This window comes from Telmatherina bonti, assembly GCF_933228915.1.
Source record: "Telmatherina bonti genome assembly, chromosome: 9".
NCBI lineage: Eukaryota > Metazoa > Chordata > Actinopteri > Atheriniformes > Telmatherinidae > Telmatherina > Telmatherina bonti.
Genome location: NC_136627.1, coordinates 15,903,626 through 15,920,735, shown reverse-complemented (window position 1 = coordinate 15,920,735; position 17,110 = coordinate 15,903,626). Strand labels below are relative to the sequence as shown.

Below are 17,110 nucleotides of genomic sequence, written 5' to 3'. Positions count from 1 at the left end.
CACATGTTTTGTTGAACACTGCAAGCTGCAAAACAAGATACATCAGGTTGAATGTGTCCGTGCGCTGCAGTGACAACATAGGAGCACAACATAATTTTGACATCACATTTTGGTGCAGATTGGTTTTGTGTCTGGTGGTGCGAGTCTCGTCAAAGCCCCACCCACCTTCATCCAATGGAGATGACAGAAAACGGTAAAGTTGTGACGCATTCATAAATAAGCAAACATAGAAATTCACAAAGCTGTCACGTTCATTTGTACAGAACAAGCAATGAAACATCAAAGCACTTCTGTTAGTTTTATTAGATTTGGAAAAGCCAAATATGGACTATATTGTCAAACACTTTTAGAATCTTCTCTTATGATCATTTTTATTTTTTAGCCAGACATGCTTACTGAATTGAGAAGTAAACCTTCAGTTGGGGCGTTTAAGAGCCACTGGTGGAGAATCAGAGTAAAGACAAACACACCGTCCTGTTTGTTTTCTCAGAGGATGTGCATAACATCCATCAGCAACGTGAACCCTGCAGTTTGTTTTGCTGTTTTTGGTGCTTGAGGAGGTGCTGCAGTGACAAAGGGATGGCTACCAGCATCCATCACAAAACTCCTTAGGAGCTGGTACCCAGAAGAAATATTTTACTTTGAAGATAGCTTCTTTATTTCAAGCCATTCTTATCAATATCTCATAACCTTTCATTGCCGGCAGCTTTTTAAAGACAAAGAGAGGACAAATTATTAATCATTCATAGTAAGGAAGAAGCAATCCATCTAGCCATGAAAGCACGAGTTTCAGGCCTAGATGGTCCAGGTTCTAAATGCATGGCATGGTAATACTACATAGTGAACTGAATACAAGCATCATTGCATTAGAATCTATTACATGAGCTGTAAATGCATCTTGGAGCAGTTCATTACTGTATTTTTAAGTACACCCTTTTAACATCTTGAAATATTGCAATGCTGAATTTATCACTTCTAAATAAAAACAACTTTTGAGTTCCATCCCCTAAATTTTTCAGTGTCTGAGAAAACTAGTACAGAACATATTAGGTGCTGCATTTGTCACAATCAGGTGCAACCTAAAGTACTTCTTCTAAAAAACCGATGGCTCTTAAAGTGTTTGTTCTGTCGACTCATCCCAACCTTCTGATGCACTTGCCAGCAAAAGATTCTGTTGTAGATCTGTGACAAATGACTTTGTTTAATCATTATAACGCTTTTCATAAGAAAGGAAACAGTTATAGTTGAAAAATTAAGACTATGTGGAGTGCATGAAAAACAAAGGATAGCAAGAAGTGTGTTAACAGCCACCAGGTTTGTCATCTTTTCTAAGTGAGGAAGTAATAAATTTGCTTGTATATCTAATTAACCTGGTCAGAAGACAGTGGTTTACGACACACAACTGATAAATAAAAACCAAGCTCGTGTTTTGTCTTTACATTTTTATTACACCTTTCATTACAAACAGCTCACAGAAAACCCACCAGGAGAACCTGAAATGAGAAAAAGAAATGCTGGTCAGAGAAGTCCTGACAACCGTATTTCGTGAAATGCAGGAGAAAGGAGTCTAAAAGTTGTACCTGATCATGCTTTCTCAGCTGCTGCCTCCTCATCGCCACCCTTGGTGTTACGTGTGTAAATCAGCTGTGCTCTGTGTTTGGACACCAGCTTGATCATGCCTGGAAGAAAAAAAACAAGGACAGTCCTCAGGCTACACATTTTCACTTACACACATCAGCATCAATATATTCATCATTCAGTCTGTCTGAATGACAAGGCAACAAAACGTTGCCAGAGTTCCAAAGCAGTGAGACAGACGGTGCTAACTCAGGATGTATTTGGGTTATGCAGCTAATGTAGCCACAACATCCAAAACAGACCAACACAGCTTTGAAATGATGCCAAAAATTAAATTAATTTCTACACCAGAAATCGTAATCGTTACTCTTGTCAGATTTTTATAGCAGTTCAAAGAAACCACGTTTTTGCTTAAAGTTATTTTACCCTTTAACAGTAAAACACATGCCAAAGCTGTAAACATTCACACATAAAGCCGACAAAAAAATAAAGGGTTAGATGATTCATTTTGAAGAATGACACTTTTATTCCAGCTGGCAGCTGTTTTCAAACACAGTCAGCACCGCCATTAGATAAGCTGTTGCTGATGTGATGGAAAGGAAGAACATACTTCATTTTATAAGCTTTTAAATAGCATTTGCTATCGTACGTCTTGCTTTGATCTATTATTTCGCTTTTGAATAATTTCGAAGAGAGGCTAAATGATCTCAAATGTTGTTCAAAGTAGTCACGCTGCAGATTACCCATGCATATCAGTGTCATTGTGAAACAAGTGATGAACTACTGTAGAAGCACTCTGGGCAGGATACAAGCGTATGAACATTTACGGACATTAAACACAGCCAATGAGTGATGTTGATGACTCAGGGGCATCTTCGCTTAATGTTGCATTGCAATATTTTCTAAGTGATCTTGTTGTTGCCATTTTGTAAAACTATATCCAGAACCCTAAACACTTTTCTTCTAAATGCAAAACATCTCATCTTATGAATGAGCAAACACTGAAGAAGCCTGTCTCCTGGTCTCATTTAGAGAAAACCATATTTTTCAGGACAATACATATTTCTTTGAAAACCCAAAACTATTATTCTGCTTTGCAAAGTAAACAATTGAGACAGTTGCCACCGTACAAATGCAATGCATGTGGATGCTGCCCTGTGTGTTTTAATATGACGCATTAAAGAAACAATACGTGGAAATTTTACTTTTTTGATAGAAGTTATTACAAAATGGACATGTTAAAAACTGTGGGCGTAATTTCATCTGGAGTATTACGCGACATCTCAGACTGTCTCTCTGGGTTTATCAGCTGGTACAGCAACGCATTCATGTACATTATTGTGGACTGTTGCCTTCAGCTTCTTTTCTGAGCCATCTCTCCCCATTTAAGGCTACAGCCAGTAAGAAATGCATGTGCATATTTTCCAACCAAAGTGGCAGAGAGTGGAAAGAAACATTCATCTGAAAGCAAGCAGGATCTGACATTATTACCAGAGAATAAAGGTTGTTGACAATAAGGTTGGGCAATAAAGAAAAAGACATAACCCAGGTTAACATGGGCCTTGTATTTCCAAGATGGAGAGCACTGCGAGAGCTAAATGGACTACAACTGGACTGAGATAGCCTTTCTTCTCAGGTAAGTAACAAAATATTTTTTCATGTTACTTCCTACAGCGTGTTCCAAAATATTGGAATATTCGAGATATTGTTTTGCTTAGTGTTTGCACTTTGCAGATATTCATTTTAACAGAAGGCAAGTGGGAGAGGAGGAACAGAGCAGAGGTAAACGTACGTGTGAACCATGACAACCATTGTTTTGGTCATCAGGCAGTCTACAAGACCAAAACTTGCAATGGAACAGTTTTGCTTTTTACCCACTGAAGGCTTTGAACTGAAAAATGCACGGCTCACCTTTGGCAAGCAGTTCCTGGAGGGCATTTCTGGCCAGAGAGCCACGGATCTTCAGCCTTTCTGACACAACAGCAGGGGTGATGAGTTTGTAGTTGGGAACTTCTTTGTACAACTTGTCGTAGGTTGCCTTGTCGAATAGGACCAGGTTGTTGAGTTTATCCCTCACTTTTCCCTTGGACCACTTCTGCTCAAAATAAGACAATATTTATGAGACAATAATCGTTAATGTAAGGGCTCAGTTTTAGATCATGATTAACCACTTCATACCTTCTTCTTGGCTTTGCCTCCAGACTTGTTGACTGGGTCCTTGTCCTTCTTGGACTTCCCAGTGTCCTTCTTCTTGTCCTGCTTAGGAGGCTGGAAAAAGAGGACATTAAATTATAACCATTCCAGGTTACTAAAACTCACCTGGAGCTGCATGTGGGGCTTGGAAGAATAATATAACACACAAGGAACAGGATGCTATTAGAGATTTAAAAAAAAAAAAAAAAAGTAAATATAAACACTACTTTTTCAGAAAACGAGTTCTTAAAGTAAAGATCAGACTGGCAATACATCTGATCATACGCAATTAGCCTTTCACATTATTACATATCGTGCAACACAAATTTGATATGTACACACATTTTTTAATGATAAACATTCAACATAATCCTTTATGTATTATTTACCTTCTCACCAATGAATGGTCAATAATCAGTTTTCAACACAAAATGACTCATATGTCATACTGTGATTAATAAATTCCACACAGACACCAATGCTCGTATCCTATTTTAAATAAGGCATAAAAGTTGAATGCAACATGAAAGACAAATACACGGGCAATAAATGAAAGACCAGCAAGCTCCAAAAATGTGATGGATCACATAATCTAGACCGGCATTGTAAGGCCTGATCTTGTCACAGAATCCTCGTCAGTACTAAATAATCGTGATAAAATACTTTTCTTTATTTTTCCTTATCGTTAAGTATCATTATATGAACATTTGCAGGTTTAATTCAAGCGCAATCAGTTATGACAACTACTTTTAGCTTCAGATTTATGAGCACAATGTAGCTGGAAGCATGGAGGAATTAGCACACTTGCTACCTAGCCAGCGAGAAAGCTGCTAACCGCGTCAAATGTATTTGCTTGGTTTCTTAACACTTGTTTACCAGAGTAGGAAAAACACATTTCCATCCACAGACACTCCGGATGACTGGAATGTCTGACAAACTAATTTATATGCGGGGAAAACAATATTTTGTTATACAAAACGTGTAAAGTAAGTCCTCACCATGTTTCCTCTTCAAGATGTCGGAGCGAAAGGAAGTACACCCGTGCAAAAGCCCCTTAGACAACCCGTTTATGCGGAAGTTACAAAGGGAATTCTGGGTATTTGAGGTTTTTGGTTTTTTTTTTTTTTTACAATTTTGTAGTTTGTCTTTCTTTCTGTCCATTAATATCAGCTTGCCAAACTAATGTATATTCGTTGGTGGTTTAGAAATTATTTAGTGCAAAACTAAGTAGATATTAAACTTATTAAAGATCACATCGCGACTAGTAGCAGGACTTGAAACCATAGAAACACGTTGAGGTCATGTGACTGTTCTGTCAGCTGGGGAAGACGTTGCAAAGATGGTGATATTCAGTGTGTATGTTGTGAATAAAGCCGGAGGTTTAATTTACCAGTATGACAATTATGTTCCGAGAAGTGAAGTCGAGAAGACCTTCAGCTATCCATTAGACTTGGTGTTAAAGCATCATGACGAAAAAGTCGTCGTATCGTTTGGGCAGCGAGACGGAATTAAAGGTAACATTTAGAGCATATCGATAGTTAGCTACATAGGCTAGCTGAATGACTCGATTGCTAGTGTACTAAATGGTGAAATTATGTAGATAATATGTGCAAAAGCAATATTGTAGTCATTTGGTAAGCTTGTTGTGGGCTTTATTGTTTCTCTTCTGCAGCCCCGCTGTCCGCTTTTGCTTCATTTGCTTTTAAAGTAGTCCAATTTGAGAAATGTTTTTACCAAACCTATTTCCTGAATTAAAGTAGCGATTTAAATTAATCTTTTGAAACTGAAGACATTACCTTGTTTTCTCTCAGTGGGGCACGCGGTACTATCTATCAATGGAGTCGATGTGATCGGAAAAAACACAGCAGACGGAAAGGACATCCTTGAATATTTAAAAGATCCAGCAAATTATCCAGTTTCCATCCGTTTCGGACGGGCTCGCCTGAGCTCCAACGAGAAGCTCATGCTAGCATCCATGTTTCACTCGTAAGTCTGCCATTAAATAATGGTGCAGTGAGACTATGTGCAAGTCCCAACCTGAATGTGATGTGGTATCTCTAATTGTCATCCCTTTATTCCATAGGTTATTTGCCATAGGTTCACAGCTGTCTCCTGAAGTTGGCAGCTCAGGGATTGAGATGCTGGAAACTGATGTCTTCAAACTGCACTGCTTTCAGACTCTCACGGGTCAGTGCTGCATAGATGGACCAACACATTGAATCCAAACACTGGGTGTTTGCATGATATAAGAATAACAAAGTAGTTTGTGGGGAGATTATTTAGAAAGCTTGAGGGTTTTCATACTAGTTTCTTTAAGTGCAATTTAAGAACAAAAATGAATAAGGTTCATTAAAAGATACTGGTAAATGTTCTGTACTGTGTAGAGGCTGACCCTTGTCATGGGGAGGGGTAGGTTTAGTCTTCAAAGATAAATTGAACCTAAATGCCAGGACTGTACATCTTCCAGCAGCAGTATAACAAAATGATCACTGCTACTTATTTCCCTTGAGAGTGCTGATAATGTTGTATCAGCCTATTAAAAATATGCCTTGTCAGTACTCTTCTTCTGAAAACTGTGTCATTTTGTTTCTAATTGCTCGTCGATCTCTGTTCTTTCAGGGATAAAGTTTATTGTGCTGGCAGACCCTCGGCAGTCTGGCATTGATGCGCTATTAAGGAAGATTTATGAGATCTATTCGGATTTTGCTCTCAAGAACCCATTCTACTCCCTGGAAATGCCAATCAGGTAATGGAAAGGGTTGAGTTTATCTTGCTTTCTGCTTAGTATTCTACAATGAACGATTACGTCTGCATCTGATGCATCCCACCTGTGATTTTCAGGTGTGAGCTGTTTGATCAGAATCTGAAAAGTGCGCTGGAGGTCGCAGAGAAAGCCGGAAACTTTGGAGCTGGCTCTTAGACCACACGTTGAGACTGGAAACAAAAAAAAAAAGTGCTTTTTTTCTGTATTTTACTTCTTTCCTTTTCTTTGTTGCTAACTAAGGCTTTGTAAATACAGCATATTTTGTACATACTTGACAGAATAAATTCCAAACAGTACGAAAATGTCCTACATCACATTTGCTTTCTTCAATGTATGAGTACTAAATGTTAAATGATTTAAACTGGACACTTGGACATTGAGTTTAAATGACGAATATAGCAGGATAACTTAATCAAGCCTTCGACTGTGTCTTAACAAAGACCACACTTCCAGAAAAGATTGTCTAAGTTTTATACTTTCATTCACAAGAAGCAGATTCACAGGCTCTAGCTTTGTGCCGTAGTGGAGAGGTTTTTCTGCATCTTTTTGAGAAACCCTGCTTTAGCTGGGTCTTTTGGCCATAGTCAGAAATAATATTCAGTCCGTAACATTCCCTTGTTGAGTTACTGGCACAACAACCTTATGAAGAAAAGAGGAAAAAGATAAAACATGTCTAACTTCTGAGGTTTATTTGTGTTATTGTCCTGTGAGAGTGACAGTGGAAATACTATGGTATAAAAAAAATCTACTATGAAAATATGAAAATGCAGTGATGCCTCAGAGTGTTAAGCTTTCCTCTGGACACTGAAGTTTAGGTGGGATGGAGTTAGTCTGCCTTCTTGGACACATGTCCCATCTTGGTTCTGATGTTGCGCAACAGAAAGAATCCAACAGTGGTGACCAAACAGATGATCTCTGCTATCCAGAAGGCCATTTCCCAGCCGTGGTGCTTGGCAATGGTGCTGAATGGTAATCCGGAAAGGAATCCACCAACTAAAGAAAAACACAAGGTAGGATTGTAAAACTATCGTTTGCAAAACACTATTTTGTTCACTTAAATGGGAACAGCTTTTACTACTGATAAACTTGTAAGAGGAATGAAAACCAGTAAACTTACTGTTGGCCATAAGAGCAACGATAGCGTGCGATGTTCCACAGTAGTTAGATGGTGCACTCTCATTGGCTATAACTCCAAACAAGGCTATCGGTCCATAGGAGGAGAATCCAAAAGCAACACCCAAGCTGAGAATCCACACCTGGATGTTCAGATCAGAAATGACCAAGTGTGATATGTCCTGTGCTGCATTCAAATCTTCAGGTTGAGTCAGATTTATTAGCATGTCAGCGTTACCTTCGGGCTGTCAGGTGTGACTGTGACTCTGAAGAGGTACATGGACACAAACATTCCAGCCATCATGCAGATCAGAATAAAATGTCGCGGGTTGCCATAGACTTTCATCCCTTGCTGCACAGAATAAAACATGATGAGATGGCAGTTTTGCTAAATAAAAGTAGGATTTGATTTAAAAAAAACATAAAATTAATATATATATACATATATATATGTATATATATATTAAGGCCTGTTTCAAAGGTTTTAAAGCCAAACAAAAGAATTTATTTAAAAAAATCAGATTTGCATATTTTAGCTCTTGGCATGAAAAAGACTACTAGCTTCACATGGTTTGAGAAGCGAGACAGCACCTTTTCTCCTTAGTAAATTTAATAAGCTTATCTGACACGGCCTACAATTTTAGAAATGCAGTGCTTGCTGATCATCTCGCATTCATCTAGCTTAGCCTGACCCAGGCTGTCCCATGTCTCACTACCTGCTGCTCTCCCAGCCTGTGGCTCTCAGGCTGCAGCCAAATCATCGGCGCAAAATTTGGTCTTGCTTTCACTATATGTTCCACCTATTTTGAGCAAACATCTCATTTTAGCTATTCATCAAACACCTGGAAAAATATCAGGATTAATTTCCCCAGTGTTTTAAATGGAGATATGTCTTTCAACAGAAAAATGACATCTGTTGGAATAATTCAGAGGAGCTGCTCCATGGTTTAAATCTTTCAACAGAAGACATATGCATGCTGTCTGGCTTTGGATTTGAAGAGTCAAACTTATAAAAAAAAAAACAAAACATGCAGACCTGTATTTTTTTTCTTCATTTTTAAAACATAATAACTATCAGGCACTTCATAAATTTTGTTTGTGCAAAGTGCGAAGAACACCCACTCCGACCAGAATTCTAAAAAAAACGGACTCATTTGTTGCCACGTTAGCTGCAAATCTCATAGTTTTTAAACTTTCAGATATGTAGCAAAAAAAAGCTCAATAAATAAATAAATGACAGTCTATAAGTATGTGGCCTAGTTTGTTTTATTAGGTTCTCTTGAGTTCCTCTGTGGACTAGGATGAAAACCAGATCATGTTTTATTACATATTTATGCATAAACAAAAAAAATTAGACAGGTTCCAAACTTTAAAACAGTTCTGTTTCTTCATAAGAAAAAAAACTTACTTTAGCTACAGCCTTGTCAGAGAAGTAACCTGCTGCAAGACTACCCAACAGACCTCCAACCTCCAGGGCACTCATGTATGAGCTACCTATGAAGGGAAACACAGTTATTCCTGTTTATTTCTACAAACCCTGCAGATCTGTCTTTAGCTCCCTTACATACCCATGAGGGTTGACTGGCCCTTGTCCTGAATGAGGAAAAGCTGTCCCCAGTCCGTACAGACCGTCTTCACCCCAAACACCACCAGATAGGACAAAGACAGCAGCCACAGGTAAGGTGACAGCAAGAACTCTTGAAGGGTACTTTCACCGCTGGATGATCCTGAATAAGAAACACACAGGTAATCATCTGTTGTTTGCTACTTTTGTAATATTAAACTCTCATCAATGTGGTGCATTACATATATATCTCTTTGTCTCACATGCTGTATTCATCTCAGCCTGTTTTTGTTTTTTTTTAGTTACACCATGAAAACAAGTTTCATGCTATGCTAGGAGTAAATCGAGTACAGAGTCCACCCAGTCATGACCTTTAGTCACAGCACTAGAGGTGCATGTTGCATGACAACACACACATCTTCCACAATCTTCACTTTTTTGTTATCTAAGAAATGCCTCTGTTGAAACAGCAATCTGTCTGAGTGAAGAAGCAGCTGAAATTCACTCCTAAGTGTTCGTGAACATTTGCTCAGAGAGTCTCACCTCCTTTGCTCTTCTTGGTTGCTGTCTCTATATTGGGTAGCCCCACATCCTTTGGCTCATTCTTGATTACCAGCAGGCAAACAAAGGAGACGACTATGCAGATCATTCCAGAGACGGATAATATCGTCCTCCAACTGTAACTCTCGGACAACACTGTGGCAATGATGGGGCCCAAGCTTCCAGCCAGATTCATGCTACAGGAGAGAATGGCCCACCATGTCCCAAACTGAGATGGCTCAAACCACTGAAAACAGAGAGAAAGAGGAACAGTAAACTCAACATCTTGTCTTTAGCTTGCAGAAAGGATGAATGGAGTGTATCAATGCACTGTTTAGAACTGATTGGTATATAACAGGGACAGATGCTGCATTCCTAATTTGGATAGTTACTTGTTACTTATCTTTTTAATCAAAAATACAAAACATATCATGTCAAAATTTACTAAAATTGTGGTTAAATTCACAGGCATCTTGATATTCAAAGATAAGGTGATTAAAATCGCCTTTATTAGATTTGAAAAAAACAAAACAAAAAAACTCCACAAATCTACCACAACATTGAAATTTCCCTCTTAGACAAAGTAGTTTACATTTAATTTGATTTCACAAACGTTAACAGTACATTGAAAAACAGATGAATAATCAGAACTAAGCAAAGTCAGTAGTTGTCAGAAATGCATATTAAATACTTTTAGACTTGCTGCTTCACTGACAATGTACTTTATGAAAACAGAACTTCAGATTTACTCTTTAGCTGCAGATGTTTTGTAGTTTAATTGGTTAGATGTTTGTACATCGTAGGCTATTTGGTGACAGTTCAATGAATTTGTAGTGCATTTTCTTCGCAACTAATTTAATTGGTTGTCAATGTTTCTGTTGAAACATGCCATTAACATGTTTATTATTTTTCAAATGTTTCTGAACCATGTTTCTGCCTGTCATCAAACCCAATTCCTGTATTTTCCCTAATTTATAACAAGTTCCAGTACACGTTTGTCATTCATGGAAAAAAGAAAAATAAGCATTTTTAACTTTATATATATCCACAGATTTATGGAGGTGTAAGGAAAATACCTTGCGCAGCACTCTGCCACAGGGGGGCCAGCCAAAGCCTTGGCCCAGGCCATTAAAAAACCACAGGGCAGAGAAGACAGCGACAGTGGAGGACCATGAAAAGACCACATTAATGCCTCCCACCATGAACAAGCCAATGGAGAAAAGCCAGCGGGCGCTGATTGTGTCCGAAAGCACGCCGCTGATGAACTTACTGATAGCATAGGCCAAAGACTGACTACTGGTGATCATGCCTGAAGAGAAGAGCATGGCAGAGAAGAGCACACATCAGATTAAACTAGTTTCAAGATTAGTAGAGTCCCAAATAAGTCATATTTAAGAGTTTTCAAAGAAGACATAGACAACATATGTATAAGCACAGAATGCATAAAGTAAACATTAAATTACTGCAAAAAGTGTCTCATACCCAGGTCATCCTTGTCCAGCTTAATTTCCTGCATTAATGAGGGCATCACGAAGGAGAAAGTCTTTCTGTTAAAGTAATACAGCGTGTACCCAACAAACATGGCCAGAAATATAGTGCTTCTGTAGTATCCATAACTTGCAGAAGCCATGACTGCAGTTAAAGTCCTTACAAAAGCGTAGAATGACAAAGAGATTCCAGAGAGGGAAGCAAGCTCCTGCCTTCTGACAGATCCGCACTGCCTGTGACAGTGAACTTTGCTTCAGGATCTGCTGTGCAGAAACAGCTGCTTAAAAGTGAGGTAGTGTTTGCAATCAGTGTGTAAGTTAATGGTCAACTTGTCTGCTCTGAAGCTGATCACATTGGTTGTTGCCATATGCTGCAACACAGCCAGATAGAGGTTGGGACAGGAAAGCATCAGTCTGAGATACAACTGAGGTTATTGTAGGGTTTTGTTTTGTTTTTTTTAGCAAAAAGCCCCCATTTTTATTTATTCATTTACAATGACTGAGCTATTGGAGGGTTTTTTTTTTTGTTTTTTTTTTTAAATGTCTTTTGCTCATAAGTGGATTGAAGGAATCCTCAGATTGATGCGTTAAATGATTTACTAAGCAGTCCAGTAGTTACCACAGAATAGTGGGGAGGATCCTGTGCCATTAAGGGTGTGTGTGAACTGGTAATCCACATCAGGAAAGATCTAACAAACACAAATACAGCAGATTTAAAAGAGATATGCTATTGAGTAAAAACATGTACATAATTCCATTTGATTTAAGGGCAATTGAACCAGATAAGGTATAAAAACAACACCGCACACCAAAAAAAAAAAAAATTAAAAAAAAAAAAAAAATCATTGTCATCATCATCATCATCATCAAAAGAAAATCATTGAAAAAATCAATATCAAAACAATATCAAACTGAAATAATATTACATCCTGACAACCATTCATACCTTAATATAGGCAATGTGGAAAAAATGCTATCCATATAAAAACAAACTAGGAAAAAAAAGCTAATGATTTTATAAAGGTAGGATTTGAGTGACATTATAGGCATAAAACAACTTTGCATATATTCATAATAATCCATCTATCTAATAATTCATCAATTCATAATAGAGTATTCCACATAAAAAGAACTGTTCTTTTTGATGCTGACTGGAGAACGTGAAGTTTCCGCATCACGTGGAGCCGCTGGCCCCGCCCACTTGCCAAACAGCAATGACTGGATCTAAAAACACAAAACATGCAATAGTACCATAATAGTAGCAAATAAGTCTTTATAAAATTAATTTTATTTTAGAATAAGTAATTAATTATTTATGTATTACGAATATCTGTGTAAAAAACAATGAACAAGTTTAATCAATGCGTCACAAGTGTTTCCTTCTAATGGCCAGCAGGGGGCGACATCCACCCGCCACAAAATTAATTAATTTAGAGAGCTGTTAATTATGATACTCTTAATTTTATCCAATACCACAATAACCATTTCTTAAACGAATTAATGTATCCGTCTTTTAGCCTCTATTTTCTTGCGTATGTTTTAAAGTGAAATTACTAAACGAGACGCACTCTTAAATATGTATGTTTTGTATTTGTTTGGTTTTTTTCCCTCCAATGATTGTGGTGGTTTTTTGTTTTTTTTTTAAATTTTTTTTAGTTAATTAAAAACTCTAATGTATCCCTATGTCCCTATAGAAAAGTCCTGGATCCAGGCAGTGATTTGGATAACCCCCTGTTACACTGAGTTATGCCAGCAAAGAGACAAAATCAACCCCGCCGTGGCAGAGGAAGTGTGTACAGTAAAAATAGCTGATCTAGCTCAGATCAGTGCACTCATAGACATCATAGTGCACTATAGTAGCCATTTGTATCCACGCCATTGTGCACATAACGAGCATTTATGGTCGTCCATCTTCCTCAGGTTACAAGCAGCCATAGAGACAGCTGTCAGCAACACAGCAAGGGAATAAGGGAAATGTCGCTCATGGTGATGTCAGGTTGGGCCAATGCCTAAATAACAAGCACAACCATGACTATTAGAGCTTTTCTGTGACAATTTGTCAATCTGTACCTACTCCTACACCATTTCAGAATAAATATTTTCAATCATTGAGAGGCCAAATACTTATTGCTTTGTGTGTTGTTTGTTATTTCGCGTAGTCTATAATTACATTGCAATATTTCCTGTTAACTCAATTTAGCGTCTTAATCACGCATTCAGTCCCTGCTAGCTGAGGTAGCTCACGCACTAGCATTAGCGGACAACTAAGTAATATGCGATCAAAATAAGGTGCCCTAAGTTGAATATGCGTTGCCACTTTTGTGGGGTATTAACATCATACTGGTTTTCCAAATGCTTGCTGAGAAAGGTGACACGTAGATCCTCTCCCTCACAAGCAGAAACATCAGATCTGTGAGCCTGCGCCTCTTTTTACGCTCAACCTCCGTTTCCATGACAACCAACAACAAACACCTAAATAGACGAATTTAAAATGTACACCTAAAAAGGCGACGTTCATAAAAGAAAATAATACAAAGCCTTAGCTTGCACCTAATCTTTACTATCAGTCAACAAATGATAAAAGCCTAGCTAGATTAGTTTTCTTTTACATTTTTTTTTTTTTGGCAACAATAAATGGGGACAATGGTAAGTTTGCTGCTCCTCGTTAAATGTGTTTTCGGGTTTACTCGTCCATTGTAAATACCTCTAATAACTTTTATTTGTTCGCAAATTAATGTTTGTTTGTTTTTTTTCTCAGCAGAAACGTGGCTCAAGCTCTGCGTCTTCCAGTACCAGATCTCACCAGGGGAGGTACCGCACCTTGGCCCCCATGTCTCGGGTAGAAGAAAACTTGTTTGGGGGGCCAAAACCGGTCAGTTTTGGTACAATTTGTTGTCCAACCAATTGCATGTTAGTCTAAATATAAATCAAAACAAACGGTAATGACAAAGATGAACACAAAAGTATCTGGAAATAAAGGCATATTTTCTAACACAAAGAAAAATGAACTGTTTTATTTACATTTAAATAGCATTCCAAAATATATAGAAAAATAGAGGTAGAGGAGGATGGATCACAAATAATGAAGGTGATTTAGCTGTTTTAAGCAATCCACTTATTTTCACAGTCAGAAATACAGAAGAACTCTGCTCCATTGACCGCAGGCTGGTCCAAGAAGAATGATGAAGGAAAGTTCATTCAAATAATCAGCAAAGACTGCATCCGCAACCTCAGGTAGGAAAAAACAGGTTAATTTCTTTAGTTCAAAATGCATATTGCGATTGCTAGTAATTTAATGAGATGTGTAGTGTATTCAACATGCAAAAGAGCTGCTGATTGTTCTACAAATTAGAAAAAAAAGCTTTGATGTTGTAAAGGTGTTTACAACACAGTTATAATGTGCTGAAACTCTGATTTCATTCGGCCAGGATACCACGAAAAGATCCCTTAAAAGAGTCAATCATCCTTAAATCAGCTGAGTTTGAGCCGATTGTTTCAACAGCCCAGTGGCCCAACAGGGAGAACAGACAGGTCTTAAAACAGGCTTCTGAGAAAGAGAAAGAGGAGACAAAGGTAGAAAACATTACTTCAATAAATATAATTCTTTGCACATGCAAATAAATCCGAAAAGTTTTCTCTTGTTTTTAAACATTTAGAAAGCTGCAGAGGAAAGAAAGCGTCAAATTATGGAGGCAGACCTCTACCGCAACAACAACCATGTACTGACTGACCAAGAGGCCCAAGACCGTGCACAGCACCTGGTGGAACGGGCCGATGCTTTAAGGATGGAGCAAGAGGATGAGGTCAAAAGGCTGAACCGGGTATAATGCACATGAAGCCATTTGGACAAACAAAAAAGGAAAGTTCTGTCTTTCAAGCGATCATCAATAATTCTGTGAATGTGCGTTCTTTTCAGATGATTCTTGGGGCTCAGTGTCAAGCTATTCGGGATGAACAAATCCAGGAGAAGAAACAGATCCAAGAGGAATTGACTGAGGAGGAGAAGCGTCTGGACACCTTGATGGAGGTGGAACGTTGCAAGGCTTTGGAGACTATTGAGAAGATTGACAAGCTGCGCAGAGAGCAGAGAATCAGGTGAAAGGAGTGCATACAAACTACAAATGGTTCCTCTTGCAATGTGTTTGTGTTAACCTGATAGCACAATGTCTCAAAAGTAGAGAGAGTACATATAAGACATTTGTCTTAAAATCTTTTCATATTTATCATTAGGCTGCTGATAATGAAGATAAACAGTCATCACTTGTGTCTGTGTTTTTATTTAAGGGGAATGCAGGAAATTTACAACCAGATCCAGCAGCGTCAAGAGGAGAAACTAATCGAGGATGAGATAAAAGAGATGGAGAAAAATCAGATTCGTGAGAAGCAGGAGAGAATGATCCTGGAAGATCTCAAGGTGCAGATACAAGGAGGAAATGCAGAGAGAGAGAGACAGAGAGAGAGAGAGAGAGAGCACACAAGCATGCCATTACACACATGTTCAGGGAGACTCAGTATGCAGGCATGTTTAGCAAACTGGTACTTGAGTCAGTTTAAACTCTGAAAACTTGTCTTCCTTCAGCATCTGGAGAAGAAACGGATGGAGCAACAGCTTCTGCAAGAAGAAATTATGCGCATCAATGCTGAGACTATGCAGGCCAAGGAGAAGAGGATTGAACAGGAGAAGCTGGCTGACCTGAAAGCGATGGAATACATGAAAAAGAAATTGGTGAGAAAATCAAAGTATTTTATAGAATGCTAATCAGTGTTTCATATAGATATAATTCTTTTATTCCGTCTGTTCGGTTTTATATTGGCAATTTTAAAAACTGCAGGAGCGGGAGGCAGAATATGAGGAAGAGCAAACACGAATCAAAAAGGAAAAGGAGCTGGAGATTGCTCGGCTGAGGGCCCAGCAAGAAAGAGAAAAGGACTACCAGGCAGAGCAGGTCAGTGACACATGGTGCACATTTAGACCTTGTTTGATCATTTAAATGTAGCATCATCTTGTTCTTGGATCTGGAAGGATGAGATACGTGCTCGGAGGAACCAAGAAATAGCAGAGAGGGAATGGAGGCTGAAGGAGAAAGAGATGGCTGAAAAGAAGGCGCGCGAGGAAGCGATGCTGAAGGCGGCTCGTTTGGAACAGGTTAAAAACAAGGAGCACTGCCAGTCCATCGAGGTTGGCCGGGAGAAAGCAATGTTTGACAGGGTTCTGAAGTAAGAACATTTAAATTATTGTGGTTTAGATTTCACAAAGTATCCTTTTACACTTCTCACTTTTTCCTTCATCACTCCTGTCTCTCTCCACAGGGCTCAGCAGGAAGCCATGACCAAGCAGAAGGAGCAGGAGGAGAAGCAGCGTCAGAAAGCACAGTTCCACGCGCAGGCCATCCGCCAGCAGATCAAGGAGCGCGAGCTCTCAGCTGTAGTCAAGCGCAGAGAACTCTTCCAGGAGGCGGATCGGCTGAAGGACGAGGCCCGGCAGCGAAATGCACGCCTACACAAAATAAAAGAGAAGAAGCTCAAAGAACTCAAGTAAGTACAAAGAAGCTGACATACAATCCAGAAGAAGCATTTTCTCATTAGTTTTCTCTTACAAAGTAAATGGAGTTTCCAGCTCTGCTGTATGTATATTAATTTAAACTCTACTTGTTCGCAGGGCTACTGGGATCTCAGAAAAATATTGTGTTGAAGTGGAGCGAAATGCCCTGAAGACACTTCTGGATTGAAATACTGTGATCTGACTGGATCAGCTGTCATTTAAGTTAAGAATGGAATAAAGACTTCAATTATACTTTCTAAAGTCCTTATCATTAACATACTTCATAATAGTCACATAGAACAACTTTTTGTCTGCAAATATTTGGCAAA

At 38.6% G+C, this 17,110-nt stretch overlaps 4 protein-coding genes across 4 annotated transcripts; 2 read left to right on the top strand and 2 right to left on the bottom strand.

Moving 5' to 3' along the window:
* Positions 1–1,422: 1,422 nt before the first annotated feature.
* rps25 (ribosomal protein S25) lies at positions 1,423–4,830 on the bottom strand. The gene is made up of 5 exons (XM_079246817.1): positions 4,770–4,830; positions 3,757–3,846; positions 3,490–3,673; positions 1,581–1,679; positions 1,423–1,493 (listed from the first exon to the last, which is right to left on the bottom strand). The coding sequence occupies exons 1-4, from the start codon at positions 4,770–4,772 to the stop codon at positions 1,585–1,587; spliced, it is 372 nt and encodes a 123-aa protein (XP_079102943.1). The 5' UTR covers positions 4,773–4,830; the 3' UTR covers positions 1,423–1,493; positions 1,581–1,584.
* Positions 4,831–5,110: 280 nt separating this feature from the next.
* Positions 5,111–6,785, top strand: trappc4 (trafficking protein particle complex subunit 4; the record flags this gene model as incomplete). Its single annotated transcript, XM_079246154.1, has 5 exons — positions 5,111–5,285; positions 5,583–5,757; positions 5,855–5,958; positions 6,391–6,517; positions 6,613–6,785. The coding sequence occupies 5 exons, from the start codon at positions 5,111–5,113 to the stop codon at positions 6,689–6,691; spliced, it is 660 nt and encodes a 219-aa protein (XP_079102280.1). The 3' UTR covers positions 6,692–6,785.
* A 576-nt stretch (positions 6,786–7,361) lies between these two features.
* On the bottom strand, positions 7,362–11,382 carry slc37a4a (solute carrier family 37 member 4a; the record flags this gene model as incomplete). Its single annotated transcript, XM_079246345.1, has 8 exons — positions 7,362–7,528; positions 7,653–7,791; positions 7,887–8,000; positions 9,057–9,138; positions 9,213–9,375; positions 9,756–9,999; positions 10,829–11,061; positions 11,235–11,382. 8 exons carry the CDS (start codon positions 11,380–11,382, stop codon positions 7,362–7,364), a joined length of 1,290 nt encoding a protein of 429 aa, XP_079102471.1.
* Positions 11,383–13,873: 2,491 nt separating this feature from the next.
* On the top strand, positions 13,874–16,968 carry cfap45 (cilia and flagella associated protein 45; the record flags this gene model as incomplete). Its single annotated transcript, XM_079245922.1, has 12 exons — positions 13,874–13,885; positions 14,001–14,111; positions 14,367–14,473; positions 14,668–14,812; positions 14,896–15,060; positions 15,156–15,334; positions 15,524–15,653; positions 15,819–15,965; positions 16,072–16,185; positions 16,263–16,456; positions 16,550–16,774; positions 16,899–16,968. The coding sequence occupies 12 exons, from the start codon at positions 13,874–13,876 to the stop codon at positions 16,966–16,968; spliced, it is 1,599 nt and encodes a 532-aa protein (XP_079102048.1).
* Between the last annotated feature and the right edge of the window lie 142 nt (positions 16,969–17,110).

Bases quoted from the DNA above. Each gene is read 5' to 3' on its own strand.
- rps25 (XM_079246817.1), bottom strand. The intron at 3,674-3,756 runs GTATGAAGTGGT...TATTTTGAGCAG, and splicing joins GAGGCAAAGCCAAGAAGAAG to AAGTGGTCCAAGGGAAAAGT. The intron at 1,680-3,489 runs GTGAGCCGTGCA...TTTTTCTTCCAG, and splicing joins CCAGGAACTGCTTGCCAAAG to GCATGATCAAGCTGGTGTCC.